Source organism: Ostrea edulis, chromosome 2, assembly GCF_947568905.1.
Source record: "Ostrea edulis chromosome 2, xbOstEdul1.1, whole genome shotgun sequence".
Lineage (NCBI taxonomy): Eukaryota > Metazoa > Mollusca > Bivalvia > Ostreida > Ostreidae > Ostrea > Ostrea edulis.
In genome coordinates this window covers 105816032-105834234 of record NC_079165.1, presented here as the reverse complement: position 1 = coordinate 105834234, position 18203 = coordinate 105816032, and the positions used below count along the sequence as shown (strand labels likewise).

The 18203-nt window shown below is 35.0% G+C and overlaps 3 protein-coding genes across 6 annotated transcripts in view; 2 read left to right on the top strand and 1 right to left on the bottom strand.

Moving 5' to 3' along the window:
• Positions 1-6106, top strand: part of LOC125679740 (protein WWC2-like) — a 29325-nt gene extending 23219 nt beyond the window's left edge. For 2 of the 4 annotated variants that reach the window (XM_048919199.2, XM_048919198.2), the window contains 6 exons: positions 76-171; positions 502-661; positions 1209-1282; positions 1460-1489; positions 2749-2873; positions 4311-6106. In XM_048919199.2, the coding sequence (XP_048775156.1) occupies positions 76-171; positions 502-661; positions 1209-1282; positions 1460-1489; positions 2749-2873; positions 4311-4443 (618 nt within the window). In that variant the 3' untranslated portion in view covers positions 4444-6106. The remainder of the gene's footprint in view (positions 1-75; positions 172-501; positions 662-1208; positions 1283-1459; positions 1490-2748; positions 2874-4310) is intronic. The other 2 variants (XM_056155936.1, XM_048919200.2) reach the window with 1 other exon arrangement.
• Positions 6107-10779: 4673 nt separating this feature from the next.
• Positions 10780-14957, top strand: LOC125680684 (uncharacterized). Its single transcript, XM_048920396.2, has 2 exons — positions 10780-11053; positions 12402-14957. Exon 2 carries the CDS (start codon positions 12433-12435, stop codon positions 14047-14049), a length of 1617 nt encoding a protein of 538 aa, XP_048776353.2. The 5' UTR covers positions 10780-11053; positions 12402-12432; the 3' UTR covers positions 14050-14957.
• A 1331-nt stretch (positions 14958-16288) lies between these two features.
• On the bottom strand, positions 16289-17926 carry LOC125680221 (tigger transposable element-derived protein 4-like). The gene has a single exon (XM_048919661.1). It carries the CDS (start codon positions 17924-17926, stop codon positions 16289-16291), a length of 1638 nt encoding a protein of 545 aa, XP_048775618.1.
• Between the last annotated feature and the right edge of the window lie 277 nt (positions 17927-18203).

The following is an 18203-nucleotide window of genomic DNA, read 5'->3' as shown; positions in this document are numbered from 1 at the left end:
GGAATTTTTCCATTCCTGTCCAAATGAGAAAGAGTGTTTTTGGTGGTATGTGTTTAATTTTGTACATTTTCACAGTTAAACAGAAGTGACAGTGATAGTGCCATGTCACACTTCAGGAAAGGCCCATTTCAGAGGAATTCATTAGATCGCAGAAGCATGCGATGGAAAAGGGTAAGATTTTTTTCAAACATTTTTGAACTGCAGTGTGAAATCACTCGCTACATACCATATTATTTTCAATTTAATTCCATTATGTTACAGAAAAAAAAATTATCTTCGATTATAAGTTTCTTTTTCTTTTTTAAATGTCAGTAGAGTGAAAACCTGTTTTGTGGTTTGTCATTCCAGTATGAAGCTTATTTTGTACTTAGTCTTAACAAAAAAATTTGATACATACAATCATGATTTTAAATTATTCAATATAAAGATTGCAGTCAATGCATTTGGAATATTATAATACTGTACATGCACTATAAGAGAACCTTCTGTAACCATTTGTAGTCAACTTTTCATGGTATTCGTGGAGAAAAACTTCCACTGAGAACCTCAATAGATTTGGAACTAGATCTACAGGCCTCCAAAACTAAACACACACAACTTCACGATGAGATTAGGAGATTGAGAGAACTTCGCACACTTTTGGAGAATGCTAAAGCCAAAGGTAAGATGTGGTATTCACATGCTTGAATGGAACTAGATTTTGTCCGAGAATATTTGGAACTAGACATAAAGGAAAGATTAGAATAGTTTTCTTCATCTTGAACAGAAATCTCCCACATATCTCCTAAATCTCCCATGTAACCGTATGTATGCGGAAGGAATCCCACTTTAACCATTAACAATCTGCTGATAACTCATTCCACATGGAAAATCCAGGAAGTTTTAAGGGTCCACTTTCACAAAGCAGTCATCTTCCAAATATATATTTTTTTTAATAATTCAAAAGGTTTAGTAAATTTCACACGAAAAACATTTCAATTTTATGTCAATAAACTTTGCTTACAAATGGATGCAGCTATAGATTTACTGATAGTGTATTTAACAAGATCACACTTTCAGATATATAAAATCATTCTACAGTTTAAGCTTTTCTAAGGATTTTATTCTGGGGAAGAGAGGGGGGGGGGGTGCTCTACAAAGAAATGGTCACATTATGGGAAGTATTTCCGGACTGATACTGGTTATAAGTACAAACTCTATGTTTGCAGGAGAGATTGAACTTCCTTTCTGGTTAGCTGACAACGAACAGTTCCAGAAACTTTTGACAGAAGCAGATCGAATGGTAAGGCCAATGTATTCATGCTGTTATAGATGTAATCCGTATTAAATCCCCAAATTAGTTAGTATGTTATTACATCGACATATTTAAACAGAAAGTGTTCAAAATAAGATGTAGGAGATAGGTGTTCATAAAGAATAATGTGTTCTTTGATAAAAAGATGATATAATGGTTTTACAGATACTGAGAGATCTTCAGGCTGTTAGAACAGTAAGAACTCACTTGTTCAACAGCATGTTATGCATGAGTATATCTTGTCCACTAGACTGTGCAATCCTTGTGTACTATAAGGTCTTTAACAATCTGTCCAGTAATGTTAAACATGGCATTAAAAACTAGATACTGTTGTACGTGTATTACAGTTATTAATACAAATCTGTATAGAATTGTAAAACATTAATTAATACCAAGCATAACAGAAAATTAAACATGGCTAAACAGAGATATCTATAAGTATACATGTATAAGATTTTCAAGTGTAAATATGTGTAAAAAAGATTACTAATTTAGTGAAATATTTTATTGTAAGCTTTATGTACTAACAAAGAATGTACACATACATTAAGTAATATCGATATTCTTCTGATCCAAACAAGGAGGCGTAGTGGTGTGCCTCTGTTCAACCATGTGACCATCCCTTCAATCTATCACACATTCTTATTGCATTTCTGTCGGAGCCCACAAATTACAGCATTCTTATATTTGCTTCCAAGGTTCATTTTGGTAAAGTCTTCTGTGTGAACTGTTTTTTAATTCCTAGTTTCTTTACCAAAAGCACACATATACATGTATATTCTCTGCAACTACAAATCAAACATGGTAAACTGAAATTATCTGTTTGGGCTGTAACTTTGGGATTAGGCTGAAATTATCTGTTTGGGCTGTAATTTTGGGATTATTGAAGCTCATGATTATACAAAATTTGTTAATGAATGAAAGGTTTGTTGTGAACCTCAAACCAGGTCCTATAGAAATAGGTTAGAAAGGAACAAGTTACCAGACTTCTGTTAAAAGGAGTTCCATTTTGGATGTGCGAAGGGGAACTATGTTTTATTTTTAATTGGGAAATAAAATTTCTTATCATTTTCTTGATTAGCAAAGTGACTGTTGTTTACGATATCACTTTAGTAATACAATAAAATATTAAAGTACAGTATATTGATTTATTTATCTAATTACTCTTTATTTGACACTGTGTATGAAGGAGCAACTAAAGTAAAATTCAAAACAGTGGAGTTGACTTTAACCCAAACCTTGAGAAAAAAAAATTCTTTTTTTTTTATTTGAGGCATGAAAAATTTGTATCTTTCAATTTTTGTCCACAAGAAACCAAGAATGTTTATCATTTTTGGCATTATATATGCATGTGTACTTTTATTTATATATATGTAACACTGCTTTCACCAAAGTTTTCACAAAGCATGTTATTTAGAGCACAAATATGTACATAAAGGGATTGTGTATTTCAGGCCAGTAAAGACGGCAAGCAGCTATCAAAACAGGACAGGCGAGCTGAACAGATGATGAAAAAGGTGACGAGAGATGTTCAGAGACTGAAGAGAACTAGCCCCAACTCCAACACTCAGTCCTTCAGGTATAGAGCTAATAGTTAATGTGTGAACATTAATGGTATTTCTAAGATATGTGTATAGAAATGATAGTTAATATGTGAATATTAATGGTATTTCTAAGATATGTTAATAGAAATGATAGTTAATGTGTGAATATTAATGGTATTTCTAAGATATGTTGATAGAAATGAGTGTGAATATTAATGGTATATCTAAGATATATATGTTGATAAAAATGATAGTTAATGTGTGAATATTAATGGTATTTCTAAGATATGTTGATAGAAATTATAGTTAATGTGTGAACATTAATGGTGTACCTGAGCTGAATTTCTGATTGAAGTTGTCTGTATTCTGTCTGTCAACTTCACATTTTCTACTTCTCCAAAAGCAACTGACTTACCAAAGTTTAATACCACAAAACATCCGTAAGTGAAGAGGATTAAAGTCTGTGAAGGTCCACACCCCTCCCAAGAAGAGATAATTAAGAAATAAGAGTGGATGTTTAAAAAATCTGTATCCAAAAGGCCATGAGAGCTTTTATGAATAATAAAGAGTCATGTTTTTCAAATCATAAACCTTGGGACTATGGCAAGGCCAAAATAGTGGTGTAAATTATAGGAATTTATAGGAAAGTGCTTTAAAAATCTCCTCAAGTACCACAAAGCTACAATTTATCAAGTTAATATGCCATGATCCTTCAAGTTGTTTAGAATATATTCTATGTATATATACATGTCGTTTGTTCAGACCATGACCCATGGAGTCACAACAGGGGAGGGGGGGGGGCTATCGCAATTTAAAAATTTATTACTGTGGCCTTATTTTGGGAATATATGGCTGTACATAGTCAAATAGTATCCGGATCATATTTTGCACAGTATGAGGCCTAGCTCCATCAAACCTGGTCTGCTGATGGATCTTGGGTAGAGGGCCATGGTGACCTACTTTTGGAATTATATAGCTATCTATACTCAAATGTTTCTGTTATCAAGTATGTTAACAGTGATTTTATTCCAATGTACAGTCTACTCTACTTATATTGAAGTTGCTTATATTGAACTATCTGTTATATTGAGGTAAAATAAATAGTAACATTATTTCCATAGTTCAATGTTGGTTGTATTGAATTTGAACATTGTATAAGATGAACAATTCAGGTTGGTCCCAAATTTCAATATTATATTTAGAGTCGACTGTAGTTGCAAATGACAGCATCACAGCTTGTGACTCTAAGTATGCAAACATAGATATGCATCATGTTCATTCAGTTCCAGACAGGCATATCATGTATCCTAGTGAAGCACTTTATTTAACTTGAAAGCAAAAATACATGTTTATAATTTATTAATAAGGTACTGTATCAACAGTCATTAAGTACAATTTTCCCATTCTAAGGGAAAGTTGCCAGGCTCCTGAACAACAACAAAAATTAATGAAATTTTGTTCTTCTATTTTAGAGAAAAAATGGCCTTCTTCACCAATGTCTCCATGACAGTTCCTGTTATTCCAAAAGAAATGACTGTAACTCCAAGTGAAGAAAATCGCCTCGAAGAATTTCTGAATGATGATAGAATTGGACAAGAAGTATGAAATGTGTACACAAAAATTATTCCAACACAATGTTTGTAGAGGAGATTGCTTTGATTGTATATGCTGAACAAGCTGTAATCAAACCATTCCATAAGTTCCTGAAGGAGACAAAGATTCCATAGAGTGAGCAAGTGAATGCTATTTTGGTGCCTAGCCACAGGATCTGCCATAATGGGCATTAGGGATTGACAGCTGTCAGCAAAGAGAGAAAGGTGACAAGTCTTAGTGTGATGTACACATGTATGATTGATATGCAGGGGGAGAGGTCATTGTGTGATGTTGACGAGTCCTTGGGCCTGACATGGTCGTGACATACACAAATAGGGTAAAGGTTTAAAATAGTCCATGCAGTTCCATTTTGGGAGTGTATAATTCATTAGTTATTTTTCATCCAAGCCTTTGAGATCATATTATATTGTGCAATTACTATCTATGCAAGATGGCAGAGGTTAAAAACCATCATTATTTCGCACATCAATGGACTCAATCTCACTGATCCCCCCTCCAGAAGTGTGTTTATTGAATTGTTGTTCTGTGAACAAATTGTTGCAATATTGGTATTTTTACCATAACAGATATTAATCAAAGGTGTGTGATATTTATTTGTAGAAAAATGAGGGTACACTTCATATTTTTATATGTACATCTTCTATTACTTAACTGGTAATCAAAATATATATTGACTTGCTTCTTGGTATCATGTACACTGTTTTGATAGAAATGTTTTAGATTCGTTAAGTCTGTGAAACCAAAGAATGTTACATTTTATAGACCCTTTCACTGATTTTAGCTTATACACTTTCCCAAGATTTGTTTTAGAGATTGGAATTATAAAGTAAAGAAAAAGTAAATTCATCTTGGCAGTAAGTTTGAGTATATTTTTTTAAAGTGTATTTTCTGTGCTAAAGCTCTCGTCTAGTTTTCTGTGCTAAAGCTCTGTCTAGTTTTGTAAATACATTGGATACCTATACATATGAAAGTAAATTGTGATTTGTTTTAGATGTTTAATATATATATACCCATATATCTATATACATGTATTATCTATATATTTACACTGTAATCTAGTATGTTGAAACGATCCTATTTATTTCATTTTAGCTCTTGTTATATGTGGTTTATTTTATACATTCATATCATTATACATTTGTTATGACTGAAAGTCTGACTATCGGTTCTAAGAGTTCACTGGCATCACCATCCGATGCTTCATCACAAACATTCAGCAAGTCACAGCAGATTACTTCCTCTACTATCAATTCAACTTTTCGTCAAAGAATCTCAGTCGAACAATGAATTTTTGTAGAATTGTCAAAATTCAAACAATCTTAAGATCTATAGTGTATGTGTCTTGTTATTCAGAACTTTGATGTTTTTTGTCAATTATTATTGAAACAAGCCTGTTTATTTCCTTTTGTCAGTTCTGTAACACCCCACAGGAAGGGTATATTCCTGTCCGCCTTGGTTTGGGTTGTCAGGCTTTACAAGTTGTACCCTGGGTTGAATGCACAGTATTTTGTTTAGGCTGTTTGTGGACAACACCAGTCTGATTTACTCAGTTTTAGGTTGCCATGGTAACACTCTGTACTAGATACTCAGGATGATCATTATTTGTATGTAACAATTATATTTTGCATAAATAAAGCAAAATATTTCAATGAAATACATCTCCTTTTTCATTACATGTGTTATTGCCCCTGTGTAAATTAAGTGCCATTATACATCCAGACTGACCTGATTAAAATCCGATGTTTGATCCACTCCATTATTTTTATATAGCGACATAACAATAATGAAGTGGATCAAAGATTGGATTTTAATCAGATTGACAGCCAGACCAACGAGTTGTATACAATTTTAAGAAAAAAGGACCAACATTGTTATGTGCTACTTTATAGATGTAAATATGCTGACCGAAGGCCCTGTTTTACTTATCACTAAGACTGAAAATGTTACATAGTTTGAAAAACTCATCAACTTCATTTTGTGAGATTATGAAATTATATTATTTGTTATAGTGGGATGTACATGTAGGGAAAATGAGAACTTAATTGATTTTTGGATCATAGTCATTGAATGGATGTAACAATATTGTGGACACTGTTAATAGTACCACTTCAGTTTTCAATTTCATACTCGCTACGAAGATCCTTAGTTTAGGAAAAAATGATTGATTTCAAAGTCCAAATATCAGATTAAGGTCACATCCTGTACAGAATGTATTGGGGTTGTATACACTATAAACAATACTATTCATGGTGTTATATTTACACACCTGATACAATATTGACAGGCATGAAGAGGAGGGATCCTGTTGATTTCTGATTTTAAAGCTCGAGGTTACGGTGATTGTTACTGCTCTTTGCACTATATATATGTAACCGAGCAGGAAAGCAGATGTTGCTTTTATTAATTTATTCAGTAGAAAATAAAGGCATTGACCTACAATAACAGATAGATAATATTACAAATCAAGAAAGAAAAACATAAGTGAAATATGACAATTGTGAATTGTACCCACAGTAAATGTTTTAGAAGCATACTATACTTTACAAAAATATGTACATGTGTTCTGTAAATAATTTAGATTAAGATCTTACAGACTCATATAATCATTACGACTTTGAAAGCAAAATTACAATAAAGTAAAGAACTTGCAATCAAAATAATTACGTATATCGGCTCTTTATATGGAAATGAAACATATACTTTAATATAGAAATAACATACCATAAGATGCGAAGATATCAGCTGGTTGTAACTCTTCAAAACGTATTACTGCTCTAACTACATAGGTAAGCGCGGTAGATTTATACATATACTGAAATACTATTATTGGATAAAAAATATGAAATGACCAATGAAATCAAAGAACCAATGAAATAACAGAATAAAACTTTACTCAGCCAACTCAATCCAGATGCGCAATTGAACTTACGGTAAAGTGAATTTTAAGATTGTATTTAGCAAAACGATCAATGAAAAATATCAAAACGAATAAATACATATAGAAATTCATATTTATACTATCACATAGATTACTTTTTTTATGCCACCCTTGAAAAAGGAAGCGTACTGGTTTGCACCATTTGGTCAATACACCAAGTGTTGTCCATTCAATATCTAAGGTTAGGGTTGTGAATACAGGGAGATAACTCAATGCAAAATAGTGTGATTTCATTCATTCTTTCTCTTGGTTGACTGATTGAATATTGTTTAATGTCCAGCTCAAGAATATTTCATTTATATGAAGATGGTCACCAATGCCTGCTCAGTGCTTACGGCCCTTGAGCAGGGAGGGATCTTTATCGAGCCACACCTGCTGTGACCCGGGGCCTTGCTTTTTACAGTCTCATCCGAAGAACCGCCCCATTTAGTTGCTTCTTATGACAAGCAAGGGGGTACTGAGGACCTATTCTAACCTGGATTCTTTTGGTTGATCATGATACACTAATTGGGCGAAAGGATTTTTACGAAATTCATTTTTTTTGGAATTTTTTCATGAATTTTTAAGGCTACTGAAAAGGAGTGGGGTCATTTTTTACATTTTAAAAATTTTTCTTCAAAGCCACTTGAAGGATTTTGATGAAACTTGATAGAGATTATTGTACATCCCCTACAAGTTTGGGTTTTTTTTTGTCTGAATCCATCAAAAGGTGGCACCATCAGATTAAAAAGTAGGTCACTGAGGGTACTGTAATTCTGTGCTATTTAAAGAAACTGCCAATTTGCTTGAAAACAAATTTTGGTACTTTGGGTTTAAATGCTTTAGTATATAGTAATATCATAGCTCTGTTTATGGGGAAAAAATATGTTGCTGTAGATTTTTTAAATATTAATGGCAAATATAAATTGTTGCCATGGTTACCATCATAATCTCAAAATTTTGTATTTATATAAAAATAACATCAGATTCATTATTATTTTGAAAACACCTTTGAATGAATACAAAAATCTAGAGAATCCTGAAAAATGAGTTTTTTTAATATATTCTTCAAATTTTATTCATCATGGAAGTAAATAAAGTGATCAAACAACACTTGGAGAGAAAAAAACAGTATATGAGAGAAGAAGAAAAAAAGTTAGAAATAGACATTTTTGGCAAAAAAAATGGAATATGAAAATTTTTTGCCTTGAATAGTTGGAAAAGGTGCTCCTCGATCTCTGAAAAGTTCCATTTTGTGTTGTAATTTTCGTATTCAAAATTGCAACCCTCACCTTAAGGACCCTTTGCTTGACAAATATCAGACTTGTTTTACTGGTTTCCCCTAAAGAGTAGATGACCCTTACAGATATTTAGGTCGAAGATAAGGGTCAATCTACTCGAAACATTGAAAGATATTGACCTCTCAATATCTTGAGATCCCTTTGCTCGACAGACATCAAACTTGGTACACTGGTTCTACCTCCGTAGTAGATCACCCTTATTAATTTTGAGGTCACATGGTCAAAGGCCAAACTTCTTGTCGTTCGCCTCTACACTTGGATTTCTGCTTCCTCTACGAATCTGGTGGTCTTCTGTAAGTCCTCCACTGTTCCAAATAGCTTTTCCTGGATGGTTGTTGGTAATGGCCATATCCTTTGTCTCAATGCCTGATGGTTCTTGCATGTCTGTAGAATATGTGTTGTATCTTGTTCTTCCTCACCACAGGGACACATTGGGGATGGTACCACTTTCATCACTCTGTTCAGATGTTTGTTTAGTCTATTGTGCCCTGTCCTCGGTCTGAATATGACGGTTTGTTCAGGTCTCGACAGATGGTGGTAACTGTCTTGATGTTTGGATTTTCTGTACAGAGATTTGATTATGGTTTTCATCTCTGCAAGGCAGACTGGGTTTTCCTCCTGTTGTTGTCCAGCACCTTGTTTTGAAAGAATGTCAGCTTGTTCTTAACCATAGACTCCACAGTGCGAAGGGATCCATTGTAGCACTGTTATGCGACTTTGAATGTTAAATAGCGCCTGTTCTAGTGATGGTAGCTTGTTGTTCGTCAAGCCCTGTAATACAGACAAAGCATCTATAAGGAAAACAACTGGAGTTGTGATATTGACTTTGTCTGTGATGGTATGTGCTGCATGTCTGATGGCTTTTTCTTCAGCTTTGTAGTTGGAACAATGCAAGCCTGTTGGTATTGCTTCAGATTGTCGCTCTCCATTTGGATATTGGATGTATATACCAGCCCCTCCGTTTTTTATTGCATTTGTGGCTGATCCATCTGTGAATACTCTTATCCAAAATTCAGAGGGGTACTGTTTTTCTAGCGTGGTCATAGTGTGAGTTTTCTTTACAATATCAGATTGTTCATCTTTGGATGTGATGTTTGGTACTGATATCTGAATGCTGACATTTCTCAGTTTATCTTCAGTAGGGTAGTCATTTACAGAAGAGGCTATAGGTTTGACTTGTTTTGGTAGCGATTCATGATGTTCTCTTTGTAAAGCTCTTGTCTCTAATACAAAACTTGATCTTTTCAGTCTGCCTGATGAGAGTTGCGTTAGTCTATTATTCATTGGGTGATCTTCAGTACAGCAGTATTTTGCGGCTTGTAACATTGCATTGCACTCCCTTCTCTTACTTAGCGGAGTTATGTTCGTTATCTCCTCCATACTATGTATTGGGGTTGACTTCATGGCAAACTACGCTGGACATTGGAAGATATCCGAGAACCATTTGCTTGAGAGAAGGAGTAGATGATCTCTTCATTTTTATGTCATAAGGTCGAACTACCAGTACTTTGCAGGTAAAAAAAATATTGTATGCTCAATATCTTGTGAATCCTTAGATGACAGTTATTAACTTGGTACACTGGTGTCCCCTAAAGAGTATATGACCTCCATTGGTTTTCAATTCACAAGGTTCACTTAACTCAAATGACTGCTTATCTGGAAGTGTCTGCTCAGCATCTTGAGGGATCAAACTTTTTATTGTGGTTACCCCTGACTTGTAGATAACCAATTTTTCGATCATTACAGACATTCTAGATTTAAAGTTGCACAGGGGGCACCTTAAGAGTCTCTTGTGCAACAGAACACAGGGGCTTGCTCCTGTTAAAAGAAATTGTACACAATACTATATTCTATGCTAAAATAATGTACTATTTACATTTTTATTTAATGGGAACAAGCCCCTGTGAACAAGAGACTGCAGGTGTGGAAAGAAAAACACCTATAGATCTGTGGGTCAGAAATTTATCTCAAGGTCACAGTCGGTACTTGAATATAAATATAGACAATATCTGGATACTATTTGATCTTTAAGCCTTATCCTTGCTACATACATTGTAGATGGCAAGGAAAAAATTCTCAGTCAAACATTTATAGGTCAAGGTCACAACAAGTTTCAGGTCTTAGATAATGAACAGTGATCAATCTCATAACGGATATGTGTATCGCTGTTATTGTGTGGTATGCTAGAAAAGAGCTGAGCGAAATGTCAGATATAATTGTTTAAATTATCCATTTGTTCACTCACCTCTATCTCCATTTGGGTCCATTTGGGTAATCAGTGCACCCCCAGTCTATATATCACACTACTAGCTGTTATCTTCATTCACCTCTTCATGACAAGATGGAAGGCTGATAGATTTACCAGGATGAAGTGGCTGCCCAGGTAAGACGATGTCATTTTACAATACACATTGCATAACCACAAAATTGCCAGAAATGTATTAGATAATTTTTGAAAGAGCAAAATTGTTGAAAATGAAATATAGATATGCTTGTAGTGACCATCTTCAAGTAAATTTCCTATAATTGAGAGTGGGAGGTATCTTCATAATGGTATACATTATATACTTTAGCTATGAATTAAGATATATATATGTATATATACATGTATATGCTTACAGTTTAAGTGAAGATAACGAATGGTGATTAATCCTACAAATCAAGAGAACAAATGCAGACCTAATCTCAGCAGACCCTGACATTGTAATTTTTTATGAATGGTCATGTAATTGGGATTGCGGGGATATCTAATCTATCTATCTAATGCAGACCCTGTCATTGTAATTTTTTATGAATGGTCATGTAATTGGGATTGCGGGGATATCTAGTATATCTATCTAATGCAGACCCTGACATTGTAATTTTTTATGAATGGTCATGTAATTGGGATTGCGGGGATATCTAATCTATCTATCTAATGCAGACCCTGACATTGTAATTTTTTATGAATGGTCATGCATGTAATTGGGATTGCGGGGATATCTAATCTATCTATCTAATGTACAATGTTTTTCTCACGTACATAGATGAAATATACATTTATTTATAAATATTGAATAAATTATTCCTGTTAAATATCATGGCATAATTCTTAATAGTTTTGAATCTTCACCAATTGTGTAGAAATTAATATTCTCCCATTTCTTATATTTCCTTATTGTTTGTAATATAAACTCAAATTAAAGGTCAATATTTAAAACAGTAGAAAATGTAAATATATTGCTATAATTTATTTTATTTTGATAGTGGCGCCTTCGAAACGACCCAACTACACTATGATTAGAAACTTGAAAATAAATTCAATAGAAATGAAAATAAGATAAATAACACTTTACGAATTTATTACCAGTATGAATGTGACAAATACACACTCCTAAAACCTAGAACTTAGCCTAGAATCTATCAAGAAATCTCCCAACCCAAAGGTAATAATAATTTAGTAAGTTACAAGGACAAGTATAAGGACAAAACGGACGAACAAGACGTGATTCCAGTATAGGAAGATTGGAAGAAATGTAGCTTGCAAGGCCAGCTGTATCGCTTCGACAAATTGTTTGATGCATGGCTTTCTATAGTAAATTAAACAATAGAAACTGTCATTAAAGTTATCGGCTAAAAGATAAAGTGGGCGTGGTCAAATAATTCACATCGGGATCAAAATCCAGAAATAAAAGTAAAAGTAAAACACAAACTACCACATTATTATTAGAATTTATTTCTTTCATTGACAGTTAACTACTCATGTGACCCTGACCCCCAGAGATGGACCCACAATCCCAAGATGTCCTCTTGTGTGATTTCTGCAAAGATATTCCTCTACAGAGTCACTGTGAACTTTGTCATATAAATCTCTGTATTAACTGTGTCGGGAAACACCTCTTAGATTCCTCCAGAAAACATCGAGTGGTTCCGTACACAGAGAGAGGTTATACACCTGACTACCCAAAATGTCAAAGACATGGCGTAAAACACTGCGAGCTTTACTGTGAAAATTGTGACATTCCAGTCTGTCCTTCCTGTCTCTCCTCTAGTAAACATGAAGGTCACAAGTTATCAGATATTCTGGAAAAACTCGACTCAAAAAAACAAGGTATCGAAAAAGATTTGGAAGAACTGGAGACCATTATTTTTCCTCGATATCAAAAAATTGCCTCCGATGTTCAAATTGAGAAAGCCAACATTGAAACGAATTACGGGAAACTGACAACAGCTGCTGACCAACAAGGAGAAGTCTGGCACCAAGAGATCACCACCATTGTCGAGCAACAAAAATCTGACATTGAGGAGATGAAAAACCAACACCTGGCTGTTTTAGATGAACACACAAATCAAATCACACAGAGCATATCTGAAATCAAACAGGCCATTTTAGACCTAAAAACACTTCTGGAAACCAATAATATTGCCTTCACATCTATCTACAATTCTAAGAATTCTGAGTTCAAAAGATTGCCTCCAAAAGTCCAAGTTATATTACCAAGTTTATGTTGTCCAACAGTAGACACAGAAGGACTCCACAAAATGTTTGGTTCTTTGTCATCATTATCTATTACAAAAGAACATGGCTACACACTGCTTGATGAACCGCAGCTTACCGAAAGTATGGACCCCGAGTTTTATACACCACGCAATGTTACCTGTCTCGGTGATGAAAAAGTCTGGACAAGTGGGGAAGACAAAATCATAAAGCTCCGCAACCTCCAGGGCAAACTACTGAAGTCAATCCAAACCGAGTCAGAGAACGCTCCACGGGACATAGCAATAACACGGGGCGGGGACCTTATTTATACTGACCCCAAAACAAGAACTGTAAACATAGTGAAAAATAAAAAGATTCAGACCATGATCAGACTACAGGGGTGGGAACCTCTCAATATATGCAATACCTCCTCTGGCGACCTTCTGGTTACAATGAACAGTGATGATGGCAAATCATCCAAAGTTGTGCGTTACTCGGACTCCACAGAGACACAAACCATTCAGTTTGATGATCAGGGTCAACCTCTCTATTCATCTGGTGCTTACGTTAACTACATCAGTGAGAATAGGAACCTGGATATCTGTGTAGCTGACAATGGAGCTAAAGAAATAGTGGTGGTCACCGACTTGGGAAGACTACGCTTTAGATACACTGGTCATCCCTCTGATACCGAGGGATCGTTTGATCCAGTTGGCATCACTACAGACAGCCAGAGTCAGATTCTGACAGCAGACTGTAACAAACATTGTATCCACATCCTAGATCAGGACGGACAATTCCTCCGTTACATTGATAACTGTGGATTACGATGGCCATGGGGTTTATGTGTGGACTCCAGAGACAACCTCTTTGTGGCCGAGTGTGATACCGGTAAAGTGAAGAAAATCCAATACCTATAAACACTAGCTGTGTTCAATACCTGTACAAATCTCCACACTGTGTGATAATTAAATAAATACCCACTGTCTTAATTACAGATTTATAAACAGTATTAATTACAGATCTATAGTGTTGATTACAGATTTATTCCCAGTAATAATTATTACAGATCTACACACAGTTTTTAATTTTAGATTTGAATACTGTGTTAATGTTAGATCTAAATACTGAGTTGATTTCAGACCTAATTACTGTGTTAATTTACATAGCTAAACACTGTGATAATTAAAAGTGAAGATAACAAACAGTGGTCAATCTCATAATTTCCATAAAGAATACAAAATTCAGAGTTGGGAAAATGTACATGAACCTCTGGATATACCAGAGGTGGGATCAGGTACCTAGAAGGAGTAAGCATTCCCTGTTGACTAGGCAAACCCTTCATGAGCCCTCTATCTTGATCAGATGAATGAAGTAACTCATAGATAAATAGTAATTTCAGATATATATATTACTCCATTTACCTGATTAAGATGCAAGGCTCACGACCTGTGTGACATTTCATACAGCGGTACTCATCAGACATTTTGTACCACGGTAGAGACTCATCAGACATTTTGTACCATGGTAGAGACTCATCAGACATTTTGTACCGTGGTAGAGACTCGTCAGACATTTTGTACAGTGGTAGAGACTCATCAGACATTTTGTACCGTGGTAGAGACTCATCAGATATTTTGTACAGCAGTAAACTCGCCAGACATTTTGTACAGTGGTAGACTCATCAGACATTTTGTACATTGGTAGCCTCACTAGAAATTTTGTACAGCGGTAGTTGGTAGACTCATTAGACATTTTGTACAGTGGTAGTTGGTAGCCTCACTAGAAATTTTGTACAGCGGTAGTTGGTAGACTCATTAGACATTTTGTACAGCAATACACTCATTAGACATTTTGTACCATGGTTGACTCATTTTGTACATATGAGATTAATAAATTCTATTCACTTTACATTTCTGAAGCGATATAATCACCAAGCACTTTGTACAGTGGTAGACTTGTCAGACATTTTATACAGTTTTGATAATGGAATATTGCTACACAAATATCACGAATCACGTGACTTTGGCATGACTTATTACCCAGAAAATGATGTCAAAGATCCTGACGAAAGTCAACACAGGAAAATTCAAATGAATAAACACCTTTATCAATAAAGAATTGTAAAAAAAACTTATATCAACATTTGAAGGATTTTCTCAAGAACAAATTTATAATAAAATGGTAGTTCTACATGCGATAGAAGCAGAGAACTTTGACAGTTTTTTGGCGGTTGGAAAAGTTTTTAACTGATAACAAAAAACTGTGTCGATGTTCTCGGCAAGAGATTTTATCTTTTCCCTTAATTCCTATCCTTGGTTGTACATGTACTGGAGATGACATCTGTATGACCCTACACATATTACTGCAGTGCGACTCCAAACTTCCTCTGTGGGACACTTCTGTATTGATTCAGTCCTATTTAAAGATTTGTCTTTTTATGTTACCATCTTCACATTGAAAATTTTTTGAAGATTTTTATGAGAAGAGGAAGTCATATAAACAAATGACGATAACAGACAATGATCAATCTTGTAAATCCTAAAAAGAATACAAAATTGAGAGGACAAACATGGACCCCTGGATATATACCAAATGTGAATTATTTTACATCCCTTCAAAAATTTTCACTCATATTGAAACGTTACCATCTGTATGTGAAGAAGTACCACAAATTTAGACCTATGCGCTCAGAGCTGTATCAGTGAGGATTCGTTAAAATAGTTAATATCAACTTCTGCATTGAGATGGGACTAATCAGGGACTTGCATTCAGGTCATATCTGAAAGACCTGCAAACCTCACTTTTCAATGCCGAACATTTAGCAAAAGAGCAATCACTGACCTATGTTCATGTCTTAGATTTGACACGGTCATCTTACGAGTGGGCAAGTGGGACTTGTCTGGGAGGTCATGATTTCGAGACCAGCTCATGCAATGGTCAAATGCTCTACACACTAAGGTGACAGTACTGGTGCCAATGTAAAGTAGATCACACCATGAACTCTGGGGTCAAGGTATGGGGGGTTCAAAGTTTTTCATAGAATTATAAACCAGTATTTAGAAAGTTCAGGAGAAAGAACAAAGAAAATATAAGTTTATTTACAGGAATGTAACATACATCTATTTACAAGAATGCTCATTGTATTTGGAAGTTCATTCATTGCTGATTATCCAACCATTTCATCATGTTCCACATTGTTTGTAACTTCTGCGTAGCATTTTCAGTTTGTTCTGTGAATCTGATACATTTCAAAAGTCCCTCCCTGGCTTCTGCACAAGAAATGGTGGGACACTCACTGGATACGTCAACATTTCCTCCTCTATTTTCAGAATCCTTATCATTCAATGTCTTGTAATTTATCTCTTCAAATCTTAGGTATTGTTCGATGGGCATTTTATTTCCCCCCTCAATTTTTCGCATCAAGAGTTGTGCAGAATCTTCTATATTCTCCCCTGCATTGGTTGGAATGTTCAACACTTCGACAGATGACAACAGCTTACACTGCTGCCAGTACTTCAGTATTGTCTGAGGTGGAATTGAGGTCCAGGAATTGTAAATGTATCTTAGGGCATCTCTCAACCCTAGATTTTCCTCCTCACCTTTTGAATGCTGTTCTAGAAAGTGATGAAGACTACTGCCTCTGTATCTAGACTTAAATTCATCAAGTAGCCCTGCATCAAAAGGATTGTTCATACTCACTTCATCTACACCTTGAGGAAGATACATAAGTTTTATGCTTCGAAGACCACTCTCTATTTCCTCATGCTGGAGAGAAAATTTAAGTAAAAGAAGAACTTTCTTTTTGCTCATACTTAACTGTTCATCAAAATCAGTAATCCAATCTGAAAAGGGATTTGATTGCTTGTCATGGATAATTTTGAACCATGCATAATTATCAGGCTGAAACCTTTCTGCAAGAAACTTTGCATTTGATGGCTTTGTGAAGACAAAAGGCTTTAATTTGTTGGATCCATTTGCATTTGAACACAATCCAACTACAACACTGGCCATGGTGGAGGTTTCCTGATATGGCTTCAAGTTATAAATAAGCTTCAGCTCCTCAACACAGTAAACTTCATTTAAGTCATAAAATTTCAGTTCTGAATGTAACTGATTAATGAAATCAACCTGTGACCCTACCACAACTGGACTTAACTCCGTGGGTACTTTTCTCTTGTTGAGGCCATATCGTATTTTGAAACAATGCAGCCATCCATTTGAATACGAAAACGTTTCATCCACTGCAAATTCTTCCCCTAAAGACTGCGCTTTTTCTTTGATTGTATTATTTGTCATTTCTACACCACGCATATTATTCTCTACAATCCATTTGTAAAGTTTTTCTTCCATTTCAAAGTTTCTAGTTTTCCTGATTCTTCTGCAGTTTTCTCTCAACTTTGGAAGAGTTAAATATTTGGATTTAAATTTCAAAATGTCATGCACCGTGGAGTGTCCAATATGACGATTCCACTTTTCTTGAAAGTGTTCCTGGATTTGTCTCATGGTGCATTTTGGATTTGCTTCCTTGAAAATACACATTTCCCGTTTCTGACCCATTGTCAACTGACCTCTCGAATAAAGTGGCCTGCGACTTTTACTCAGTCGTTTTTTTACTTCATTTGGTACTGTCTGAGGCGACGGCTTTTGTTCTTCAACGTCCACATGTTGGTCAACATAATCATCTGCAAATGATGGGTCATACTCTTCGACTTTCATTTCGAGTTCTTCATATATTTGTATACCCGTTTCCATTTCACCTTTTTCTTCTACATTTTCAGTGCATTCTAGATCCATCTCTTTTTAATTGCACAAAAGTGTTCACAAAATCTAAAACCTACGCCAAATCGCCATGAGTCCACTTCCGGTCGCAAGCATTAGACAAGTCGTACATATAATATTACAAGCTCTTGAAAATTGTGCAAAAACGATCAGGACGTGTCTTTACTGAACTACAGCCGTTGCTTCACAAGAGTGACAGTAGAAGTTTCGCTTTTAAATTAAACTGGGTTGACTTTCAAGGCACGACATATTTATATTTATTCCTCTATAAAGATATCTTATACACTGTATA

Excerpts from the sequence above, each read along its gene's own strand:
- LOC125680684 (XM_048920396.2), top strand. The coding sequence starts at position 12,433 with ATGGACCCACAATCCCAAGATGTCCTCTTGTGTGATTTCTGCAAAGAT.
- LOC125680221 (XM_048919661.1), bottom strand. The coding sequence starts at position 17,926 with ATGGATCTAGAATGCACTGAAAATGTAGAAGAAAAAGGTGAAATGGAA.